Raw genomic sequence first — 17761 nt, 5'->3', positions numbered from 1 at the left:
ACACTAATTCTAAAAGATACCTGCACCCCAATGTTCAAACCACCATTATTTACAATTGCCAAGATACAGAAGCAACCTAAGTGCCTGTCAACAGATGAATTCATAAAGAAGATATGGTATATATACACAATGGAATATTATTCAGCCATAAAAAGAATGAAATTTTGCCATCTGCAACAACACAGATGGACTTGGAGGGCATTATTCTAAGTAATAAGTCAGACAGAGAAAGAAAAACACTGTATGGTATTACTTACCAGTGGAATCTAAAATATACAACAAACTAGTGAACATAACAAAAAAGAAGCAGACTCACAGATATCAAGAACAAACTAGTGGTTACAGGCTGGGGGGCAATATAAGGGTAGGGGATTAAGAGGTACAAACAGTTAGGTATAAAATAAGCTATGGGGATATACTGTACAACATTGGGAATATAGCCAACATTTTATAACTATAAATGGAGTATAATTTTTAAAAATTGTGAATCACTATATTGAACACCTATAATTTATATAATAGTGTACATCAAGTATACATCAATAAAAGTTTCCCCCAAAATGATCTTTTGTGTCTGGATGTCCACTAGACTGTGCAGTTCTTGTGGACAAGCAATGCTTCTCACCCATATTTGAATCTCCAGGACCTAGCTCAAGGCCTGGCATATGTATTAGGTGCTCATGGAATATCTCCTGAACTAATGGGTAAATGTACAAGCAGATGGCTGAGTGAACACTGAAAATGGATGAAGCAAGATATTACCAGTCTCTCAAGATATCATCTTTAATTTTAGAGTTCAAGTTACAGACTATTCACATTGTTTTGAGTTCACCTGGGAAAAAAAATATCCTTAAGAATCTTCTGGCTGCGGAATTCTGACGAAAACAAGTGCAAAGCCACTGAGGAGAGCACTTAAACATTTAATCCCCAGAAAGAATTTCCAGTTAAAAAACAAAAACAGGGGCTTCCCTGGTGGCGCAGTGGTGAAGAATCTGCCTGCCAATGCAGGGGACACACGTTCGAGCCCTGGTCCAGGAAGACCCCACATGCTGCGAAGCAACTAAGCTCGTGAGCCACAACTACTGAGCCCATGTGCCACAACTACTGAAGCCTGCGCACCTAGAGCCCATGCTCCACAACAAGAGAAGCCACTGCAACGAGAAGCCCGTGCACCATAATGAAAGAGTAGCCCCCGCTCGCCGCAACTGGAGAAAGCCTGAGTGCAGCAATGAAGACCCAATGCAGCCAAAAATAAACAAATAAAATAAATAAATTTATTTAAACAGAAACAAAAACAAATCAACTACAACAACCAAAACCAAAAAGAAATGCAAAAAAGCAAACAAAACAAAAACTGCTCTTCTCTGCTTTATAAAACTTCCCCCCCTCCAAAAAAAAAGCTTATTAATATGTTACTACTTAATTTGGGTACATATATAGATACAGGTGACTTATCTATTTGATTGTATGTTTGAGTGGATAATGTGAGGGTGTGAAGCATAAAACTCAGCACCCTGCCGAATACAGTTTCTTGAAAGGATAAGACATTTAAGTCTGAGATATATGTTGTTTGAAGTCCAAAATATTTTCTGCAAAAACGCAGCTCTGAGTTATGATGAAAATGACTTGTGTAAAGAATTTGTAAATCGTGCCCACTCATACACTCCTCTTTCACATCTTTCTCTTGTATCTTAAAAGAAAAAAATATGTATATATGAAGATTTTTTTCAGTATAATTAACCACATGCTCCTTTGACACCATAGCCATTGTTTCCACTGGAACTTCCTCTAATGGAATATGTTGTGTTCTTACCAGGAAAATAAAAGCAATTGGTTTTCTATTGTCTGAAGCATGAGAGTTGCTTGTTCTCAGCAAGCTTTCCCACAATTGCCCACCTCTCTCATCCTGTTTCTTTGTACCTGTCACCTATCTAAGGTGGGGTATTGCAAACCTCACCTTACCTCCTGTGTACACAGTACACTACTTAGTCCTTTTTGAATTACAGACTCTCTTGAAAATCTAGCTATTTTCTTCCCAGAAAAAAAAAAGGCATAAACACAAATAGAGACATTTTGCATACAATTTGGGGGGCCTTCATAGACCCCTTAATGCCATCTAAGGAGTCCTGTTTAGGGACCTCAGGTAAGGAATTTCTGCCCGTGAGCAACCCCTTGGAAAAGGCAAGAATGAGCTGGGAGCGTGGTACCCATGCAAGATGTGACACCTCCAATGTATTTCACAATGTACATAAAGCTTTATCTAAGGCAAAACTTTTTAAGCAAAAAGGAATTGTTAAAGTGAGAAAATGATATTAAAGACCTAATTCCCAATAACAGCGCCTTTGATTGTTGAATTCTGAAATAAGTCAGTGTTACAGGGGAAAGATCCAGGGAAACTGGCCAAGTCATTACAGTAAAAAATTCATTTTATGCACAGTGTTTTAACAATCTTTTTTTTTTCCAAACAGATGAAGAGTTTAAAGAATTCCTCTACTAATAATATCATTTATTTTCAGAGTACAGTGAAGTGTAAAGTAAACGGATAAATAAATCTCAGTTAAAAGAAAATTTACACTTACCAAGATCACCAAAATACAAATCCATTAAAAATAGACCTTGTTTTTTGTTTTTTTTGCGGTACGCGGGACTCTCACTGTTGTGGCCTCTCCCGTTGCGGAGCACAGGCTCTGGACGCGCAGGCTCAGCGGCCATGGCTCACGGGCCCAGCCGCTCGGCGGCATGTGGGATCTTCCCGGACCGGGGCACGAACCCATGTCCCCTGCATCGGCAGGCGGACTCTCAACCACTGCGCCACCAGGGAAGCCCTAGACCTTGTTTTGATGTCTATTTCACATTATCTAAATACATCCAGTTATGCAAATTTATATTTTTATTTCACATCTTTGCATTCTTGATATACATAAAACAGGACAAAGAACACATTTGCAATATTCAGCCTGGAAAATCCTGCTTGGGACAAACAAGATTCTCAGCTGCCCTATTCTTTCTGCACATGTAAAAATATAATTCTAAATCATTGGGGTAAAAATCAAGATGGGTATAAGAAAAAAAGTGACTAAATTTTTGTGTCACCCGAGGTTATTTGTACTTGGCTTTTAAAATGCTCATCTAATTACCGAATAACTATTCAATGGGTAACAGTTCTTTGGGAGCTCCTTAAACGATTTCAAGAAGCTTAGCTGGTTGTTTCTGGGGTTCTTGTAATCTGTATGCAGTTGACACTAGCTACACACCAGTGCTGTATATTCACCTAAGATCTTTTTAAACATAGTAGTCAATGTCGTTATCCTTTTTTTGTGAAAATATCTTGCCAGGCTAGAAAATAAACAGTTATTTTTTCCATGAGGCAAAGGAAAAGGACAGACCAGTGTAATACAGCACTAATTTGAAAGGAAATAATCACATTGAATGAAAGACTTTACCATTTTAGTTATAATCTTATGAAATTCAAATATACCTAAATCACACCGTGATTCTAGATGACTGCGTGTTCATTCTGTTCAATGTTGCCCATGAGATCTTTTGTATCACTAGTTCCTGGACTCGATCCACTATTAAAATAGAGAGTGTTCTCAAAAGTGTCCTCTCGAGGGAAAGGCACACGTCTTTTCTTATAAAAGAAATACGCAGCGAAGCCAGCACCCGTTATAATCAGGAGGACCACTATGACTACCACTCCTGCCACGTTGGAAGATGGTTTGGAAGGGCCCATCTTCCTTGGGTCAGCTGTAAATAAATAAACATGTTAGGAAACGAGTTAAGGGGAGGCAGAGAGTAGAATGCTATGGAAACAATACAACTTTCTTCTTAGGAAGACTAAAATTCACAAATTTTCTTTCCAGTGACATTTGCCAAACAGAATGCAGGACATGAAAACAGAAGTCCACGTGATACAGAAGATTATTTTACATGTTAAGATGATTATGCAGTTGCAAGAATATTTCATGTATCTACGTAGCCCTGAACTGGTATAATATTTTATTTTATTTATTTTGTGTGTGTGTGTTCATGTGACCCTTATTTTATTTAATAATGGCCCCAAAGCCCAAGAGTAGTGATGCTGGCAACTCCAATATGCCTAAGAGAAGCCATAAAGTGCTTCCTTTAAGTGAAAAGGTAAAAGTTCTCAACTTAATAAGGAAAGAAAAACAGTTTGCTGAGGTTGCTGAGATCTACAGTGGGAATGAATCTTCCATCTACGAAATTGTGAAACAGCAAGAAAGTTGTGCGAGTTTTACAGTTGCGCCTCAAACTGCAAAAGTTACGGCCACGGTGCAACATTTTATCATTTTAAAATATTTACACCTGTTTCAAAATAATTCGGGCAAAAAAGAAAGTGAGCGATGGAAATCTGAACACACGAGTATTAGTTCACAGACAGCACTTACGAAGTTAATAAGGGGGCTTTAGGCAAGCTATAAATCTCACTTTGAGTGTTTTTGGCAGCAAACAACATGAGTGAAAGAGGATCAGTTCCTTATTCAAGCTGTCCATAAAATTAAAACTTAACACATTGCTTAAAAAAAAAAAGAAAGGAAAAAAATCACAGGGATTTCTAAGAGAAATTTCCTCGGTGGGCTCTCATAGGGCAACCCTTGGTAACAGAGCAATCAATGTCCTCAGTAAGATCTATGATAAAAACACCCACTGACGCCAAGGCCTGCTCTCCTCGGGCATCACTTAAGGAAGGTCGATGTCATAATGACAAAGGCTAGTATAGCTCAAGAAATGCGACTGAGAGGGCAGGGCGGATAGGAAGGGATTACTGTGGTTTTTAAAACAAACAAATTTGATTGATATATTACTAATATGGAAATTAAAATTTCAAAATGGTCTTACCTTTTGTCGTAATTAATGTATGAGTAGGTTCAGCATCAACAACTGTTTGTAAAATAAGAAAATAATTAAATACTGTTTGTAAAATAAGAAAATAATTAAATACTTATTAAAAACCCATAATAGTTGCGTGTAGATAGTGAGCATTATTTGGTTTACAAATACATCAAACCATCCATGTTGGATTGATGGTGATATATGATATAGACAGACATAAATAGACGATAGATAGGTAGATAGATGGATGGATGATTGATAGATAAAATCTGCATATTTATACAGATTGCTCTATCTACCCATCCTATAACAGCATCCTATAGCTGCATGATGAGTTTGAATACATTGGAAGATCTGAAAATATGATCTCCTCGGTTGCATTTGAGCCACTGATACTCACCCTCAAAATATACCCAATCTACCCATAAATAATGTATCCTAGGCTAGCAGTTTTGAAAATGGCTCACTGAAGCATAAGGTACTACAAGGCATTTGAATGAAAACTAAAATAAGATTCCAACATTGCACCAAAGGGTGTGGTATCTTAGAACAGAGCTTTCAAAGAATGAAGAACTACGCAATTCTAAAATGAAATAAAAATCTACTGGGGATGGAGTGTTAATTTATCCAACTCATTTATTTAAATCTCTTATCTAATTTATAATTTTGTCTCTTGGGAAAGATATTACATGAAGTAGAATAGCATAAAACATTATGGAAGTCCAGAGAGTATCACAGCATGGGCATATAATATTATTAATTCCCCCAGCCCCTGTCCTGACATGGTCTGTCATTCAATCTCCGAAGGAAACTTAATTGGTGTTACATGATTTATTCCCTAATAAATTCTCATTCCTCCTCACCGTCCACTTTGGTTTGGCCAGGGTAAGTATTTCACCCCTTCTTCTCGCACGCCATAGGCCTGGCTCTCCAAACTGCTCACAACTTCTCAAATCCATATGCATGGATATCCCATTATAAATGTATTGATATACCAAAATCATTATGTCAGTTAAGCAGAAAGAGAGTGTTTTGTGCTCACTCAAAACTGCAGACAGCAACTGATCACCACGGCAGATTGGATTTCTCACTTATAAAGAGGGAGATGGACTTCCCTGGTGGCGCAGTGGTTGAGAGTCCACCTGCCAATGCAGGGGACACAGGTTCGTGCCCCCGTCCGGGAAGATCCCACATGCCGCGGAGCGGCTGGGCCTGTGAGCCACGGCCGCTGAGCCTGCGCGTCTGGAGCCTGTGCTCCGCAACGGGAGAGGCCACAACAGTGAGAGGTCCGTGTACCACAAAAAAAAAAAAAAAAAAAAAAAAACCAGGGAGAGGTTTCAAGGAACCTGTAATCGCATTATATTGATAATTACACACCTGATATCAATACGTGAAAGAGATGGGAGCCTGGAAACACACATACCATAGGACAAATTCTAACTTACATTTTGGTCTTTTACAAATGTATCCTTTGTAGGAAGAACAGTGAATATTACTCCAAAATCCAGAAGATGCATATAAAGCGACACAATCATTTCTTTCCCCAGAGGGATCTCCTGTCTTCCAGTTGACAAAGGAGAGTGGGTTGTTGTTTATCCATAGCCACATTCCTGATTATCAGAGAAAGCCAATAAAAACAGAAGTTAAAAATAACTTGCCTTAAAATAAATTCAACTTATTCATGTAAAATTTCTAAGCATGTTATTTTATACTGCAATCAACAGCTGTTTTACAACCAAACTTTTCACAGGCAAGATAATAGTAACTAGTTGTTACAGGGAAACTAAGAATGTGTTTCTCATGTAGTTTTAGTTGAAAATTTATTCCTAATTAGTATAAATATGTAAACTTATCCTCCCCTAATTGTTTTTTTCCTGGCAAGAGATAGAAAATATTTTTTAAAACTTCTTTAACTTAGCTACAGTAGATATTCTTTAATTAGCAACTTTCAAGATAGCCTAATATGTGAGTCATTTAAATTTTCACTTCTTACCTCAAATGAAAATATGAGTTTGAATTTCCAAACTCTTCACAAATTAATCATTACTTAAGGCAAGACTTTCTAGGACTGAAAACTTGTTTTACCTACAACATTTTGAAATGTTTGTGATTCAGTAATCATGGTGCAAAGATTACCTTCAACGTTTCTATACAATCCTATCCAAAAGTTGGCTTTGCTTTGAAGCGGCTCAACTCGATATGACAGGAAACTTGATTCAGCAGCACTTTCAATGGTAACCAGAGAGGAACCTGCAGAGTACAAAAGGGCAAATATGATGGCAGTATATTTAAGTAGTTGAAAATATTTTTATCATGATAGTATTGATATTAAGAGCAATAAAAATCATCCCACTATCTCCACTTAAGGAGAAGAATTGCAAAGAGTGGCCATTTGGCTTCTAAGAATTTGTTTCCATTCTGAAAATATTATTTTTTTAAGCATCATTTGTGTAAGCACTTAACGACTCACTGCAGGATATACAATGATGAATAAGACACAGAATGTTTGAGAAGGTTATGGTTCAGTGGGTAGTAATAAGTTGAGAGTACAAAGAAATGTATTAGGAGAATATTTGTTTTAGGGGAAGAAACTAAAAGGGAGCATGGAGGAGACAGAATTTAAGATACTAGGGAGCATAATATTTCAAGCAGAAAGGATAGAAAATAATTCCAGGAAGAGGAAGAATAAGAGAAAAGATGAAGAGAAAGGGAAGCATAGAGCTTCTTCATGAACAGAGATAGCTCACAGATGCATGGAATTCTCCATATTTAGTTTTTAGTAACAGGATTTGAAATAGATAGGTAGGTAGGTAGGTAGATAGACAGATAGACAGATAAGGCAATTATTGGGGTAAATGAATAGTGTTAATAGATAGTTCAGTTTGGCTGGATGAATCTGGTCAATGGGTGAAAAAAGACTTGGGTTAGGTCTCACTGCAGATGGTAGGAGACTGGTATTTAGGGTAATGTGGTGATTAAAAAACAGTTTTTTTCAGGCAGCAGAATGATGCAATGCACTCTGGGAGTATTAATCCAGCTGCACAAAAAGGAGAGAGGAAACAGAAAGACTGCTTACATGACTATGGCATTGACAACCCAGTCAAAGATTGATTCAGAGCCAGCACTGTATTTTATAGTTAAATTACAGAATTTTAAATAATAACAACTTAAAATATAATTTAAGCAGTTTATGCCAGACATTTTGCTTTGGGCTTTATAAGCACGATGTCACTAAAATTTTACAACAATCAGTACTACTGTTACTCCATTTTACAGATAAGGAACCTAAAGTCCAGAGGGTAAGTAATTTACCAAGATTCTAATGATAGAGGAGGGCAAAGTCATGGCATGATCCAGGCATCTGGACCTTGAGGACCTATACTTAACCATATGCTTGCACCCCATGTTACTGGGTCCTGGATTATTCTCTTGATGACTGTTTTCATTGCATAATTTCGTAATCCACTATTAAACATATTTCATAGACAATAGCCATTTCAATGTATTTGTGACATATTTTGATGAATGTGAATCATTCATTAACAGGAAAATATAGTTATCTAAAGTTGAAAATGAAGTTTCTACACATTCACTGCAAGATTTTTTTAAAAAAATACTCAGCAACATGAAAGAAAAACATTTTTTTAATTAAGAGAAAGCAGGTTTCAAGTGACATCATAAGGACTGGCAGAGTAAGTACCCCTGAAATTCCTCTCCTCTACAAAAGCAATAAGAACACTAACAAGTTTTTCAAAATCAACTTTTTCAGAACCCTGAAAGTTAACCAGCAGCTTGTAACAATCCAGGAAGCATTTATTCAAGAAAATGCTTGACTCTCAGTAAGAAAAGTAAGCTACATGGTGTTTTAACTTGTCCTAATCCCATAGCTTTATCCCTAGCTCTGTGACTGCGTTAAAAACCAACGGCCTCAAAATCACAGTGAAAACCAGAAGCCAGGAAGACACTGGGAAAGTCAGAATGGGATTGGGGTTCTTTATAAGTCACATTCTCAAAGAATTTCCATTATTTGATCTCTCTGACATTTCCCTGGAAAACCTCACTTGCCTTGATTTGACCTGACTCAGAGCTCATCCAATGTAAACGGCCTTTTCCTTGGGGGTATTTGTCAAAAACTAACCGTGGCAAGTACCTAATATCACAGCTGCCTGAAGCAGTGTGGGAAACAATTTTAGGTTAACAACAAGGTAACCAAAAAACTAAAAGGAAAAACTATGGAGTAAAATGTCCATAGGGAGCTTTAAGAAGCATTGACCTATTCCTGGGAGCCTAGAAGGCCACAGACACACATTGGGCTGTGTACACGCCCAGGACTATGTGCATGCCCATGAAAGATCTGAAAAGTCCCTACGCTCTCACCTCTGGCTGACCCTGAGGGTCTGCACAAGCAGGAAGTGAAGGCTAAGGCAGAGTTTTTAACTGCCTATATGAGTGTTGAAGGCATGTCTTCAGACCGAGCCCTTCAGTAAAACGTGGGGAACTTTCTGGTTCTAGGCACTAAGGAAATACGTTCCCAATCATTAGCTGACCACTAAACTAAGCAGGCAAGAGACTTCAGTAACCGCACTTGAAAAAGAATACAAAACTTTACAGAATTCATGAGGGAAAGTTACTAAACAAGCAAATAACAACAAACAGCAACAAAAACAAACCTGGTGGAGTGGAAAGAAACTTATTTCCAGAGTTAAATATTCATTTTTCAACAAAAAATTATAAGAAATGTAAAGAAACACGGAAATATGACCCATACCAGCAAAAGCAGCAGTCAATACAAACTGTTCCTGAAACAGCCACACCTCTGACTTACTGGACAAAGACTTTTTAAATCAGCTATTTTATTTTATTTTATTTTATTTATTTTTTTTTTAAACATCTTTATTGGAGCATAATTGCTTTACAATGGTATGTTAGTTTCAGCTTCACAACAAAATGAATCAGTTATATATATACATATGTTCCCATATCTCTTCCCGCTTGCGTCACCCTCCCTCCCACCCTCCCTATCCCACCCCTCCAGGCGGTCACACAGCACCGAGCTGATCTCCCTGTGCTATGCGGCTGCTTCCCACTAGCGATCTACCTTACGTTTGGTAGTGTATACATGTCCATGCCTCTTTATTGCTTTGTCACCGTTTACCCTTCCCCCTCCCCATAGCCTCAAGTCCATTCTCTAGTAAGTCTGTGTCTTTATTCCTGTTTCACCCCTAGGTTTTTCATGACATTTTTTTTTTCTTAAATTCCATATATATGTGTTAGCATACGGGTCTCTTGTAGACAGCAAATATATGGGTCTTGTTTTTGTATCCATTCAGCCAATCTGTGTCTTTTGGTGGGAGCATTTAGTCCATTTACATTTAAGGTAATTATCGATATGTGTGTTCCCATTCCCATTTTCTTAATTGTTTTGGGTTTGTTATTGTAGGTCTTTTCCTTCTTTTGTGTTTCTTGCCTAGAGAAGTTCCTTTAGCAGTTGTTGTAGAGCTGGTTTGGTGGTGCTGAACTCTCTCAGCTTTTGCTTGTCTGTAAAGGTTTTAATTTCTCCATCAAATCTGAATGAGATCCTTGCTGGGTAGAGTAATCTTGGTTGCAGGTTTTTCTCCTTCAACACTTTCAATATGTCCTGCCACTCCCTTCTGGCTTGCAGAGTTTCTGCTGAAAGATCAGCTGTTAACCTTATGGGGATTCCCTTGTGTGTTATTTGTTGTTTTTCCCTTGCTGCTTTTAATATGTTTTCTTTGTATTTAATTTTTGACAGTTTGATTAATATGTGTCTTGGCGTATTTCTCCTTGGATTTATCCTGTATGGGACTCTCTGTGCTTCCTGGACTTGATTAACTATTTCCTTTCCCATATTAGGGAAGTTTTCAACTATAATCTCTTCAAATATTTTCTCAGTCCCTTTCTTTTTCTCTTCTTCTTCTGGAACCCCTATAATTCGAATGTTGGTACGTTTAATGTTGTCCCAGAGGTCTCTGAGACTGTCCTCAGTTCTTTTCATTCTTTTTTCTTTATTCTGCTCTGCAGTAGTTATTTCCACTATTTTATCTTCCAGGTCACTTATCCGTTCTTCTGCCTCAGTTATTCTGCTATTGATCCCATCTAGAGTACTTTTAATTTCATTTATTGTGTTGTTCATCGTTGCTTGTTTCATCTTTAGTTCTTCTAGGTCCTTGTTAACTGATTCTTGCATTTTGTCCATTCTATTGTCCATTCTATCTCCAAGATTTCGGATCAACCTTACTATCATTATTCTGAATTCTTTTTCAGGTAGACTGCCTATTTCCTCTTCATTTGTTAGGTCTGATGGGTTTTTATCTTGCTCCTTCATCTGCGGTGTGTTTTTCTGTCTTTTCATTTTGCTTATCTTACTGTGTTTGGGGTCTCCTTTTTTGCAGGCTGAAGGTTCGTAGTTCCTGTTGTTTTTTGTGTCTGTCCCCAGTGGCTAAGGTTGGTTCAGTGGGTTGTGTAGGCTTCCTGGTGGAGGGTACTAGTGCCTGTGTTCTGGTGGATGAGGCTAGATCTTGTCTTTCTGGTGGGCAGGTCCACGTCTAGTGGTGTGTTTTGGGGTGTCTGTAGACTTATTATGATTTTGGGCCGCCTCTCTGCTAATGGGTGGGGTTGTGTTCCTGTCTTGCTAGTTGTTTGGCATAGGATGTCCAGCACTGTAGCTTGCTGGTCGTTGAGTGAAGCTGGGTGCTGGCGTTGAGATGGAGATCTCTCGGAAATTTTTGCTGTTTGATATTATGTGCAGCTGGGAGGTCTCTTGTGGATCAGTGTCCTGAAGTTGGCTCTCCCACCTCAGAGGCACAGCACTGACTCCTGGCTGCAGCCCCAAGAGCCTTTCATCCACAGGGCTCCTTAATTTGGGATGACTGGTTGTCTATTCAGGTATTCCATAGATGCAGGTACATCAGGTTGATTGTGGAGCTTTAATCCGCTGCTCCTGAGGCTGCTGGGAGAGATTTCCCTTTCTCTTCTTTGTTCTCACAGCTCCCAGGGGCTCAGCTTTGGATTTAGCCCCGCCTGTGCGTGTAGGTCGCCGGAGGGCGTCTGTTCTTTGCTCAGACAGGACAGGGTTAAAGGAGCCGCTGATTCGGAGGCTCTGGCTCACTCAGGCCCGGGGGTAGGGAGGGGCACGGAGTGTGGGGCGGGCCTGCGGCGGCAGAGGCCGGCGAGACGTTGCAGCCTGAGGCGCGCCTGTGCGTTCTCCCGGGGGAGTTGTCCCTGGATCCCGGGACCCTGGCAGTGGCGGGCTGCACAGGCTCCCCGGAAGGGCGTGTGGCTAGTGACCTGTGTTCGCACACAGGCCTCCCGGTGGCGGCAGCAGCGGCTCTAGCGTCTCATGTCTGTCTCTGGGCTCCGCACTTTTAGCCGCGGCTCGCGCCCGTCCCTGGAGCTCTCTCAAGCAGCGTTCTTAATCCCCTCTCCTCGTGCACCAGGAAACAAAGAGGGACGTAAAAGTCTCTTGCCTCTTCGGCAGTTCCAGACTTGCCCCGGACTCTCTCCCGGCCAGCCGCGGTGCACTAACGCCCTGCAGGCTGTGTTCACGCCGCCAACCTCAGTCCTCTCCCGGCGCTCCGACAAAAGCCGGAGCCTCAGCTCCCAGTCCCGCCCGCCCCGGCGGGCGAGCAGACAAGCCTCTCGGCTGGTGAGTGCCGGTCGGCCCGATCCTCTGCGCTGGAATCTGTCCGCTTTGTCCTCCGCACCCCTGTTGCTGTGCTCTCCTCCGCGGCTCCCAAGCTCCCCCACTCCGCCTCCCGAAGCCTCCACCCGCGAAGGGGCTTCCTAGTGTGTGGACACTTTTCCTCCTTCACAGCTCTCTCCCGCTGGTGCAGGACCCGTCCCTATCCTTTTGTCTCTGTTTAGTTTTTTCTTTTGCCCTACCCAGGTACGTGGGGGGTTTCTTGCCTTTTGGGAGGTCTGAGGTCTTCTGCCAGCGTTCAGTAGATGCTCTGTAGGAGTTCCATGCGTAGATGTATTTCTGGTGTATCTGTGGGGAGGAACGTGATCTCCGCGTCTTACTCTTCCGCCATCTTCCTAAATCAGCTCTTTTAAAGATGTTTAAAGAACTAGAGGAAAAAATGTCTAAAGAACTAAAAGAAAGTATGAGACAGTTGCTCACCAAATAGAGACTATTAATAAAAAGGTAGAAATTGTTTTTTATGAAATAAAATTCTGGAGTTACAAAGTATAATAATTGAAAGGAAAACTTCACTGGAGAGGCCTAACAGTGAGTTTGACTAAGCAAAAGAAATAATCAACAAACTTGAGATTATCCAGTCTGAATAATGAGGGAAAAAAAGAAGAAAAATTTACAGAGTCTCAAAGATATTTGGAACATCACCAGTCAAATCAAGATATACATAATGGGAGTCCTAGGAGAGGAATGAGATAAAGAGGCAGAAAGAATACTTGAAGAAATAATGGCCAATAGCTTCCCAATGTTGATGAAAAACATTAATGTAAACATGCGGGAAGCTCAACAACATCCAAGTAAGATAATCTTGAGAAGCTCCACATCATAATCAAACTATCCAAAGATAGAGAATCTCAAAAGTAATAAGAGAGAAGTGATTCATCATGTCCAAGAAGTACTCCAATCAAAAGACAGAGATTGGCAAAATGAATAAAAAATAAAAATAAATTTTAAAATAATACAACTATATTTTATCTACAAAACACACATTTGAGATTCAAAAACATAAACATGTTAAAAGTAAAAGCATGGAAAAAGATAGTCCATGCAAATAGTAAATAAAGAAGAGCTGGAGTGGCTATACTGATACTAGACAAAAGACTTTTAGACAAAAATTGTTACTAGAGACAAATAAGGATGTTTTATAATGATTAAAGTTTTAATTCATCAAGAAGATATGACAAATATAGACATATACGCACCGAACAATAAGGCCTCGAAATACATGAAGCAAAAACTGACAAAGTAGACTTCTCCTGACTTCAAATTTAAAGGAAAAACTCATAGGGAGTTTTTAAACTCCCTGTGGCAACATATAAGTCTCCTGAAATTCCCTTCTCCCACATACACACCAGTGAACACCTACACATAGAGCAATTCTATCAGTAAAATCCAGAAACTCAGTGACTCCTACATATAGGGCAACTGAGAAAACACAAACATCTAAATGAGTAGGAAAGGCTGAGACACACTCTCTTCATAAACCCCACCCATGGCACAGTGCCGTATCATCAGGAGGGAGCCCCTAATGGCCAGTTTCTCCCTGAATAGAGAAGGGTTTCAACCATACATCTAGCACCCCAAATTTTTAGGCTCTTGTTCCTCTATTTGATGGAATAGGCCCCCCAAATGCCTAACTCTGGAAGCTAATGGGGTTTGCAGCCACGAGACCCGTAGGACCACAGAAAATAAAGCAGCCGTTGTTAATGGGCTACGAACACCTGCCATGGCTATTCTCCCAGGGCTCAGCTAAGAGGGAACAGATAAAACGCCCGTCCCTCAGTCTTTCCCTAGAAGGGGACTGCCTGCATACTTTATAGCCTGCTGCCTGGGGGGTCCAGCTGCTAATGTGCACGCAGCAAGAGGCTAGCTGTGATCCTCCTGGGGGAGCTGGTGGGCCCTTCTGCCACCTTCTTTCTCCGACTTGCTGCAATGATAAAATCAGGTCACCAACAGGTCTCTGGAAGGAGCTTAGACACACACCTGGCTTATATACTTTCCCAGGTGCCCGAGGGTCCAGTTTCTAATCAGTCTGCTTTTATGTGCTAACTGTGATCCTCTCCTTTGGGATATCATCAGGTATTGGCACACCCTCAACCACTGGGAGCCACTAAAAACAAAGACAACAGCTGGTATAACCACAAAGTTTTGAGTGACAAACAGGAACTTGGGCTGGATTGACTGATGAGGTTCATCTCCCACACAAGACCACTCAAGACTGGGAGAGGTGCCTCTTTTATCTAATGTGCAGAAACCAACACAGAGAGTCAAGGAAAATAAAGCAAAAGCAAAATATCTTCCAAGCAAAAGAACAAGATACATCTCCAAACTGATATTAATAAAACAGAGACAAGTAATTTACCCAATAGAGAGTTCAGAATAACAGCTATAAAGATACTCAGTGAGGTCAGGAAAGTAATGCATGAGTAAAGTAAGAATTTCAACAAAGAGAGAGAAAATATTAAAAAGTACCAAAGAGAAATCACAAAGCTGAAGAACACAATAACTTAAATGAAAAGTTCAGTAGAGGTGTTCAACAGCAGACTAGAAAACTGGAAGAAAGAAACAGTAAACTCAAAGAAAGGGCAGTCAAATATATCCTGAAGCAAAAAGAAAAAAAGAATCAAAAAGAGTCAAGCTAGCTTAAAGGACTTATGAGACAACAGCAAGAGGATCAATCTACACATTACAGAAATTCAAGGAGAAGAGAGAGATGGGGGCAGAAAGCTTATTCAAAGAACTAATGGCTGATAATTTCCCTAACCTTGGGGAAAGAAACAGACATCTAGATCCAGGAAGCATACATAAGGAGTGCCAAATATAATGAATATAAAGAGACAAACACTGAGACACATTATATTAAATTGTCAAAAATTAAAGACAAAAAGAGATTCTTAAAAACAGCAAAAGAAAAGCAACTTGTTACATAAAAGGGAACCCTTGTAAGACAAAACAAATTTTTCAGGAGAAACTTTGCAGGCTGGAAGGGAGTGAGAAGATATATTTAAAGTGCTTAGAGATAAAAGCTTCCAGCCAAGAATACTCTACCTAGCAAAGCTGTCATTCAGAATTAAATGAGGGATAAAGAGTTTTCAAGACAAACAAAAGCTGAAAGGGTTCATCACCAATAGACCAGACTTATAAGAAATGTCAAGGGGAATTCTTCAAGCTAAAATGAAAGGACACTAATTAGTAATATGAAAATGTTTGAAAATATAAAACTCAATGGTAAAGGTAAATGTATAGGAAAATCCAGAATATTCTGATACTATAATGGTGGTAAGTAAATCACCTATAACTGTTGTATAAAGGTTAAAAGACAAAAGTATTAAAAATAACTATAGGGCTTCCCTGGTGGCGCAGTGGTTGAGAATCTGCCTGCTAAGGCAGGGGACACGGGTTCGAGCCCTGGTCTGAGAGGATCCCACATGCCGCGGAGCAACTAGGCCCGTGAGCCACAACTACTGAGCCTGCGTGTCTGGAGCCTGTGCTCCACAACAAGAGAGGCCGCAATAGTGAGAGGTCCACGCACCGTGATGAAGAGTGGCCCCCACTCGCCACAACTAGAGAAAGTCCTCGCACAGAAACAAAGACCCAACACAGCAAAAATTAATTAATAAACTTCTACCCCCAACATCTTAAAAAAAATAATAACTATAAATACAATCATTTGTTAACGTATACACAATATAAAAAGATGTAAATTGTGACATCAAAAATATAAAAGGTCGGGGGAATGTAAAAATACAGACTGTTTGCATACATTCAAAGTTAAGTTGTTATCAGCTTTAAATACACTGTTATAACTCTAAGATGTTTCATGTAATCTTCACAACAACCACACAATAAAACCTATAGTAGATACACAAAATAAAAGGAAAAGAATCTAAGTAATACTACTGAGAAATCATCAAATCACAAAGGAAGTGAGCAGAGAGGAAGAAAGGAACAAAAGAAAGTCAGGACAGACAGAAAACAATTAACAAAATGGCAATATTAAGTGCATACCTACCAATAATTACTATAAATATAAATGGACTAAATTCTCCAATCGAAAAACATAGAGTGGCTTAATAGATTAAAAAAAAAATCAAAAAAACACAAGACAACTATATGCTACAAGAAACTCATTCCAACTTTAGGACATACATAGGCTTAAAATGAAGGGATTAAAAAAAATTATTCCATGCAAATGGTGTTGAGAAAACTAGACACCCACATTCAATAGAATACAACTGGTCCACTCTCTAACACTATACAGAAAAATCAACTCAAAATGATTAAAGACTTGAATGTAAAACCTGAAATCATAAAAATCCTAAAAGAAAATACAGGCAATAAACTCCTCGACATTAATCTTTTTGTATTTGACACTAACAGCAAAGGGAAAAAAAGCAAAAATAAACAAATGGGACTACATCAACCTAAAGAGGTTCTGCATAGCAAAGGAAACCATCAGCAAAATGACAATGCAACCTCCTGAATGGGAGAAATTTTCTGTAAACCACATGTCTTAATAGAGGTTTAATATCTAAAATATACAAGGAACTTATACAACTCAATAGCAAAAAAATAACCCAATTCAAAAAATGAGCAAAGGACCTGAACAGATTTTTTTTTCCAAAGGAGACTTACAAATGGCTAAGAAGTACAGGAAAAGGTGCTCAACATCACTAATCATCAGGGAAATGCAAATCAAAACCGCAATGAGATATCACCTCACACTTGTTTAGGCTAGCTATTATTAAAAAGATAAGAGATAACAAATGATGCAGAGGAGGAAGAGAAAAGGGAACCCTGCTAGTGTGAATGTAAATTGGTACAGTCCTTTTGGAAAACAGTGTGGAGGTTCCTCAAAAAATTAAAAATAGGACTACCATATGATCCAGCAATCCCACTTCTTGGTATACATCCAAAGGAAATGAAACCACTATCTCGAAAAGATAGCTGCACTCCATGTTCATTGCAGCATTATTTATTATAGCCAAAACATGGAAACAACCTAAGTGTCCATCAACAGATGAATGATGAAGAAAATGAAGTATGTATATACAATGGAATATTATTCAGCCTTTAAAAAGAGGGAAATTCTGCCGTTTGCAACAGCATTGATTAACCTGGAGGGCATTATTCTAAGGAAATAAGCCAGACAGAGACAGACAAGTACTACATGATATTACTTATAGGTGGAAT

General features: G+C 39.2%; 1 protein-coding gene across 1 annotated transcript in view; it reads right to left on the bottom strand.

The window, feature by feature from the left end:
* Positions 1–773: 773 nt before the first annotated feature.
* Positions 774–17761, bottom strand: part of MRC1 (mannose receptor C-type 1) — a 100002-nt gene continuing 83014 nt past the window's right edge. The window contains exons 27-30 of the mRNA XM_067704498.1: positions 6991–7104; positions 6300–6464; positions 4861–4902; positions 774–3747 (exon numbers count right to left, since the gene is read on the bottom strand). Of these exons, the coding sequence (XP_067560599.1) occupies positions 3497–3747; positions 4861–4902; positions 6300–6464; positions 6991–7104 (572 nt within the window). The 3' untranslated portion in view covers positions 774–3496. The remainder of the gene's footprint in view (positions 3748–4860; positions 4903–6299; positions 6465–6990; positions 7105–17761) is intronic.

Source organism: Pseudorca crassidens, chromosome 1 (genome assembly GCF_039906515.1).
Source record: "Pseudorca crassidens isolate mPseCra1 chromosome 1, mPseCra1.hap1, whole genome shotgun sequence".
Lineage (NCBI taxonomy): Eukaryota > Metazoa > Chordata > Mammalia > Artiodactyla > Delphinidae > Pseudorca > Pseudorca crassidens.
This window is presented reverse-complemented; position numbering and strand designations above follow the sequence as displayed.